General features: G+C 39.2%; 1 protein-coding gene across 1 annotated transcript; it reads right to left on the bottom strand.

Annotated features, from left to right (window-relative positions):
• Positions 1–3,446: 3,446 nt before the first annotated feature.
• LOC139983695 (uncharacterized) lies at positions 3,447–7,669 on the bottom strand. The gene is made up of 4 exons (XM_071997425.1): positions 7,478–7,669; positions 5,404–5,544; positions 4,787–4,940; positions 3,447–3,853 (listed from the first exon to the last, which is right to left on the bottom strand). Exons 1-4 carry the CDS (start codon positions 7,482–7,484, stop codon positions 3,778–3,780), a joined length of 378 nt encoding a protein of 125 aa, XP_071853526.1. The 5' UTR covers positions 7,485–7,669; the 3' UTR covers positions 3,447–3,777.
• Positions 7,670–8,487: the final 818 nt, after the last annotated feature.

The following is an 8,487-nucleotide window of genomic DNA, read 5'->3' on the forward strand; positions in this document are numbered from 1 at the left end:
TAAATAGGTAACGAGTGCTGATGTTTAACTTCAAGTTCGTAACATTTATATTTCTTAAGTACAAAATAATGTCGGAATTTAAGAAATATGTATTTAAAATTTACACTTTTGTAAAGATTGAAGATGAATGGCTTGTCTGAGATACTTTTTGAGATGGATATTTTGATTTCAGGCCATTAACAGGTGACATACATGTCGAGGTGGTTAGGCCATTCGCTTAGCACAGTGCCAACTCGGTAGGATGTCATATTTTCGTAATTTTGGAAATTTGTAATAAAAAACTATTTCTTTCTTTCTGCGAAACTCCAGAGGTGATTTGGTACATACAAAGGATTAATAAGAGCATTTTTTTTACAATGAAAGCAACAGAAAACAGAGGAAAATCGCAACAGTAATTGTTTCTATCACATACTTTATTGCCGATTTCGTAAAAACGGGATATTTTCTCTTTTTCAAATAATCGGAATCGGCCCGATTATGAACAAAATCGGTAATCGGTAGTTTCTTTTTAAGCATAATCGTTTGAACACTAAAGAAAACCAATCACCACAAGTACTTGACTGGCCTGTTAAGAATGAATAAAATGATGTAACCAGAATACATCAAACAAAAATAGTACAGTACAGTAAAAACTTTAGAAAATGTGTGTGAGTCAGAGGTGATAATGTTCGTCTTTCAGGCAATTTTGTTATTCAAACTATTAATTATCATTAATTATTATTATATGTATATATATGGTGAAAGTAATTAAAAGTGGATCTTTTAACCAATTTTGTGTGGCCATTTGGTCCCTTTCTTTATAACAAAAGATTGAAAACAGAAGTACTCTGCACAATGCTCCCACCCCCCCCCCCACCCCAACTCCACCACCTGCACTGTCCAGCTTACCTCTTGGTAATATCAACTCATAAATGTACATTACAACAGCATATACACAGTAAATAGACCTATAGTCACTAGTCATCAAGGTTGTGACAGTGAAATATAAAATATCCAACCCGTTCTAACCCTACTTGTCTCCCCTCCCTTTCTTCTCTGTGGTGGTGGTGGGGGCCCTACTGCTACCGGGGCCTTCGAAGGTCGTTGTTCACCAGCAGTACCAACATTTGCTACGAGGGGGGGGAGGGGGCAGTGGAGGAATGGGCAGGTCTTCCTCTTCTTCTACAGTTATATTCTACAACCATAAATAAAGGTACAAGAAAGGTAAGCTACAACACACATATTTACTATTCAAGGGGGAGATTAGTTGGCTTTTAGAACACGATATCTCAAGAAGGTGGAGGTCAAATGTCATTTGGGGAAACAAGGATTCAAAGTGTGAATACTTCCGCGACTTCTAACAACGGCGTTACTGTATCATTTGATCCGTCATTCGCATGTTTTTCATTACCGATGCATTCAATGTCCAACCTGCATGGGGACAAAAACTATCATCCTAATACACTGTAGCATCCGCATATTGGAGCCTATACCGCAATTTTCTCTGGATATTCATAACCTTCCCAACAATATTGCAATGGTATTTTCTTAAGTTTCCCATGATTTTGAAATATTTTATTTTAAATAGAGTAGGGACAACAGGAGAAGTGTAGAGCTGTAGCTGCTGAAAATTATTCCAGATTAAAAATGACCATTGTGTACAACTTATGACCAGTAACTTTTTAATTATGGGTTGCCATGATTGAAAGAATCAAGTAGGGTTATATCCAGGGCCCGGTGAATAACAATACAGCAGCTGTACCAGACGACACTAGTAAAGTAAATAGATTCCTGTGTAATTGCTTCTACTCTCGCTTCCTAAGAATTACCTGTGAAACTGCAGTCACCGGCCACATGTTTGACGATTTTGGCACCCAAATTCCGCACACGATATCACCATTGCGAGTGATTTACGTCAACGTTATCATTTTAGTTATGTCAAAGACGTAGTGTTTGTATTACGCGCGGTTACTTTCTTGCCGTACAAGCAAAACGCCATCAGTTAGATAGATGGCCTCAGTATATGTCATATGACGTCATTCGCTCGATGTGAATGACCTTTGAAGAAAAAAACTCTGATCGGACAGGTTATTCCATATACTGCTTTAAGATTATTTTGACTATTCAAATAATCTTTTGCAAATTGTTTTGTTTATACATCATCCACTAGCAATATTATTGCCGGCGCGCAAAATCGTAATTTCCCCCTAGTTTTGACCGTTGAGAGGCCACTCCCCCTCCTTCCCCCCCCCCCCCCCCCTCTAATATCGACCTGTTGTGTTACCCTAGATCCAGGAGCTTTAAAAGATTACGTTGGCCCTGGGAACTTTGAAGTCGAACCCCAAACAACGAATCATTGGGTCCTTCCCTAGATCAAAAACATTAAAAGTTACGACATCAAATGATGCATTGACATGGCCATGTAGACTTTGAATAAAATCAATAATTAGTTCTAATCGCGAGGTTTTGCTAATCAATACATTTTAATCTTCGTGTTAGGCTGAACGAGGGCGTGCACCCCACTGAACGTAGGCTACAAATCCCCCGGTAGAACGTTTTTTCGCCGCAGATCGAAAACGAAGATCCCAGAGACTGATGTGTTTGTTAGACCTGTTTAGGGTAAATTCCCCCTTGCCTATACGTTCCAAGTCCATACATCCCCTCCTTCCCTCCCCCCCCCCCCCCACGCACACTCCCTTACCTATGATTGTTCTCCTCTGTGAACAGTGCTCGCGTGTCTATCCAGAGGGAACAGCGACAACTCTTCTAAGCCTTGTAGGAAGGTCGTTGAAATTTGAATAACAGGGTCCAGTGGAGCATGGATGTGTGATACCCCTGCTGGGACACAGATGGGCAACGTGAGGTCCACAAACAAATGTTTCCAAAATTCTATCAATTAATGGGCCAACGAAACCTTATGGCAAGAAAACTCATCTAATAATAGACTCAGGGACTTTGTAGAAGGCCTAGGGCCTATTTGTGCTAGGATACTTCAGCGTAACAGATGGACAACGCAAATGTATAGGGGAGTTCTGATCTCTTATTTAATCTCATTTTATCTCATGTCGCAAGAGTAAATATATTCATAAGTGTTGTGGCTCACGGATTGGGTATAAAGTTTCATTTTTGCCAACAAGATCCATTTCCTGCCCGCATATGTCGTAGAAGACGTAGAGTATGCTGACTACTACCGCAAACTTTGCTTATACTTTAGAATAACGTATTGGCTTAGGTTTTCTCATCAATGCAAATTTTGCCCAGGTTTTCAATTTCTTGTTTTGCGTATATAACGGTAGCCTTCGAGATAGTCACCCCATCTCACTATTTCATCTAATATCGTTTTAGCAATTGGGAACAATTTGGAAGTCTTTACGTTAAATTTCACAAATGACACATATTCGTATAGAAACAGAGGATTGGAATAGTGAGAACATATGTTTATGCAGCCTTATTCTTACATCAAATGACTGCTGTTGGAATCACTCACTTAATTTAAACATGGCTTTTTGTTTTACAGTTCCTGTGTTAAAGAGTTTGTAATACTTAAAGCAACATATAAAAATAACTCAGAAGCAGTTGATACTTGATACTTCCGTGTTTTTTCTCATTTAACATGTACTGCCGTTTAGATAATACGGAATAGGATATTCACATTATCATATTCATTATTTTGATTGTGAGTCCTATATAGTTTACCGGGAGAATGGGAGCATATCATGCCACCCCCCCCCCCTCAGATTCAGTAACACCGCTTCCCTCTAAGATCGCCTCTCCTGGTTTGTTTGTCAGTTACGAAACCTAAGGGCTGTTGGTGTTAAAGATATCAATGTATACTAACAACTTCCCGTTGACTCGTTTCCACAGCTTCACAAGTCTGCAGGAAGGAAAGAAAAGGCAAATTCACTGGCGCTCAAAACGAACTCTTTGAACTAGATCTCTCGTATATCATTTGATTACAGTAATAATAATATGAAGAATCATAATGATAATAATCATAATAATAATGGCTCGGTCCTTATGGTAGATCCTGGGTCATTATAATAAAAGCTTGCAGACTGCTGGACTAAAGATATAATTATTAGTATGTTCTATTAAAGTATTAAATTATTTTAACATCATAAAAAGAAATATGATATTATTCAGGGCTTTATTGGCTATCATGGGTCCCGCTACCCTTAATTTATAGTTGTAATATGGAGTTCTTCTGGTTGAACAATTGATACGACATTTATAGTGATTGTGATTAAGGACACCCCCTCTCCTTAGACCCCTCCTCCTTATCAGTCGGGGAAATCACAAGTCCCCTCCCCGTACCTCCGAAATCCTACGCACGCCACTGACCACCGGGTACTCATGCAACCAACATCCAATCCTTCAGCTGTTTAAATGAATAAATATGTTACTCTATAGGAAAATGTAACCAAACCTTTAAATTAATTTACTTGCAAGTATAGCTATCATACAGGCAGTGTCTTAAACTTCGTCCTGTGTAACAATGTTTTGTTTGCGACCTATACATAACTAACCTAAACGACGGATGCTAGGTGGGAGGTGGGATGAGGGAGGTCGGAAGTGGGAGGTGCTGTAGTATACCTTTGCATCACCATATAACCAGTGATCACATCCCTGTTCCACTGGAAGCAATTTCTAGAGCAACAACAGAGATTTCAAGAAGAACTATGTGTCCGTAATGTATAACATTTATGAAGTAAAAAAGAGCGACAGACTGACTATATAGGGGAATATAAACAAATACAGAAAAGAGCAAGAATGTTTTGCTCTTTAAATTAATAAAGCTAGCACTCACTTTCCATCTTGCGCTACTTTTCCATCGGCCAAAAAGAACTTGTAGAAAGATATGGAATAGGTCACGTCACCACCGGCTGCACCTATCTCTACAGTTTCACTCTGTAAGGTTGTAAAACCAGAGTCGTACAGGCCCTGAAATATCTTGGCGATCACTATCATTATTGATAAAGAAAAAAGTTTAACCAAGTGAACGCGTAAGGTATCATATCCCAGTATTTTTTGGTGTTTTTTTTTTTTTTTTTTGGGGGGGGGGGGTATAACGGTATAAGGTTTTATAGTGACCCATCAATTTCATTGATGTAATAGTCCTTATTTGGTGGTGATTTATGTACTAGGCTGACCACAGCATACGGTTGACATGATGGGGTGTCATGCTATAATTTTTTAGGATTACCGACCCATTTCGTTAATGAAATGGAATAATTATATCTAAAGCTTTTATAATCAAAATGTCACGTTATGATCAATTTCAGTTTTTACGATTGTATGGCATATCACATTGGTCCAAATGTAAACATAGAGGTTGAAAGTAAGAAATAAGATGAATATATTGATAACTTGATTTTATTGGTAGATTGCATTAAAAGTGTCGATAAAACCATGCAGTATACCTACCTTCACGTCCTTCTACCATGGGAGATCCAAACGGAAGCAGTTTACAATCTTCTGTGAAGAGGTTACTCAGACCAATGAAGTCTTTGTCTGCGTACAGCTTCACAAATCTGCTAGAGGTAGCCAATATTTCTTCTTTCATACCTTTAGGAGAAACAGAATCATCGAGAGACAGGTTCAAGATATAATTATTTATATGTATATGTATATATATCAGGCGCGGCGGAACGGAAAAATTATTGGGGGGGCTAATGTGTGGACACTATCTAAGCGGAGCGCCACCATCGGTTGGCGCGGATCGTACAAGAAAATTTTGGTTTTTTTCAAACCTCCAGATGGCCGGAAACGGCACTTACCGAGTGTTTTATGCTGCGAATACCTAGCCCTAGAATATGGGTCTCAAGCCTGCAATTTCTCAGATTGCACGAAAGTCTGTAAAAACATTGTAATTTGTATATTCGATGGTGTTTTAAGAGAGTCTATTACTCGTAGTGTACTCGCAAAGACGTTTTTGAATGTAGTAAGGGCAGTGGCGGAGCTAGGGGTATTGGTCACGGGGGGGGGGGCAAGAATATATTCTGTAGGGGCGCTTTCGACACTATCTAAGCGGAGCGCCACCACAGGTTGGCGCGGAGCGGTCAGAAAATTTTTTAGTAAAGACACTCCCTAGATTGCAGGAAATCACCCTTTCCGGGCCTTACTAATTTGCAGATAAACGGAGAATAAATAGGTGTCGTCGCCATTTTGTCGGAAAATTACACCAACAGAATATGACAAATGTCAATAGGTATATAAGAGCGCAATAAAATAGTCAATAATCGCGAATAAGTAAAAAGTAGTGAAAAGCTGAAAAGGGCGCCAGCAGTCCATTTGAGTCCGTCAGGGGCGGATCCGCCCCTGACTGTATATATGGACGCTCCGCCACTAAGTAAGGGGATGTTGGAAAACTGGCTGAAATGAGGCAAGTCACTGGCCTAAGACGAAGTTGTGTTACGCTTACCGATACTCACACTAACTTCTTCCACTTTTCACGGGGCGTGAAGACGCGGTTGGGGTGACAATGTGGTCTATAGCCAGGGGACGGGCCGAGGGTCCCCCAGCAATTACTAAAATTATTAAACCTATATAGTATACATGTGCATCGGACAGATCGACAAGTATGCATTGAAAAATGGGCAGATGCACGTTTGGAGCCTTTGTAAATATTGGGGGGCTTATCATGCATTTGCCCCCTCAACTTTTTCATTGGGGGGCTGAGCCCCCCAAGCCCCCCCCCCGGTTCCGCCGCCACTGATATATATATATTTACATTATATGATATATCATATTTTCCAACTCACTATAATTTCAATTATATACAAATATATATAAATATATATATATATCCTTTCATTCATTCGTTTATTTGTTTCTTCACAATATCAATACAGAGAAGTTAACTAAGTGACAAACCATATCAACAACAGGGAAAACTGTTAAAAGGAAGCACTCCAAACAATCCAGAGGGCTTGTTTAGTAGAGCGCTCACATTAAGTAAATAGAGAACAATACAAGAAAAAGTAACACTTATATCCACCCACACACCTACCCAATACGTATAACCCACCCACCCCACCCCCGCCCCCACCACCCACAATACATAAATATACACATATGCATACATACACCATTGAATACAAATACACACACGCATAAATATATATATATACATATATATATATATATATATATATATAAAGTTGGTTGGTTGGCGTCTATCTTGGCCCAGAGTGCTCTATGTTCGGTGGACAGAGCGAAATATATGTTGAGACTAGTTGAGACTAGTGGAACACTAGTTGTTGTAACTCAGAGTTTCACGCTTTGAGCGATCATCAGACAAATACCAGTTTCTTAAGCAAAAAGTAAACCTATTCTATGCATGTTTTCATGTTACTTATGCCTTTCGCATAACGGTAATCTTTGGACCGTAGGTCAGCCGAAAGTACCAACACGGTATATAGATTGATGTATATACTTATCACTGAAAATGCAGGTTAACGCGAGATATTTTACTTACCTTATTTATTCGTGTACTCACCTGACATGTTTGTTCGTATCTTCTCCTGAGATATAGACCCAACAACGACTAGCTTGTGTTTGCTTATGGCTTCTATCAATTTTTGTGTATCTGTTTTTGCGGGTTTAAGAAGATCAATTTCACGCAGGAACGATTACTTTATTGAAATATTTCTGGTCAAAATAAACCGGGGTTCAAATGAACCCTGGACAACAGACCTGGCTGAATACTCCATTAGTCTGTTATTATTATATCTATCATTATTGTGCCTTATAATGCCCCGTGTTAAACAAGCCCTTCGCATATGGAGACCAAATCTTTCATATTTCATAAGTGATCACGCGTACTGTAATGAATGAATGGATGGATGATAACAGACTGACAATCAATCAAATATGGCTGGACCATTCTCAAAGAAGTCACATCTCGTAATTGGATTTCCGTCCATATATTGGTGGTCATTTCCTCTGTCAAGTTTCGAACGCGCAGATCTCTGACGCCGACATGCTCTTTTGTAGTTAGCTTATGTATTCCTGTTTATCAGACTTAGCTAGGAGGCTCTAAAGACTCTAACTTCTCACATGCCTATTGACCATGCTAAAAGTTATATTAAAATTTCATAACTCACTACCCCCTCTCAGCCCCTGCCCCCACCCTACCCCCTCCTCTGTTAATACTTTATCTCTGTGTTTCTAAGTGACGTTCTCTCTTCCTCAACGACGAGGTACTTCTCCATATGGCCAAATTAAAAAGTTACTCCTTAGATGTGAGGGATTTTTCATTAAACAGGCGTGTTGGGGGTGGGGGTGGAGGGGAAGTGTACATGGGATGAGACAAATAAGGGACTGACTCTTTGTCAAAAAAAACTTTCTGTTTTACATATCTGACTTTCGTTTTGTTTAAATTATAAATACTAAAAGCAACACATCTCGGTTATTTAAGTTTATATTTGAGTTTCAATAAAATTCTATAAACTACATGCTGTCTTGCATGTTTCATTTGCTATAGTACGTTTGGGCACTGCTCGGTAA

The sequence above is a fragment of the Apostichopus japonicus genome, chromosome 16, assembly GCF_037975245.1.
Source record: "Apostichopus japonicus isolate 1M-3 chromosome 16, ASM3797524v1, whole genome shotgun sequence".
Classification (NCBI taxonomy): domain Eukaryota; kingdom Metazoa; phylum Echinodermata; class Holothuroidea; order Aspidochirotida; family Stichopodidae; genus Apostichopus; species Apostichopus japonicus.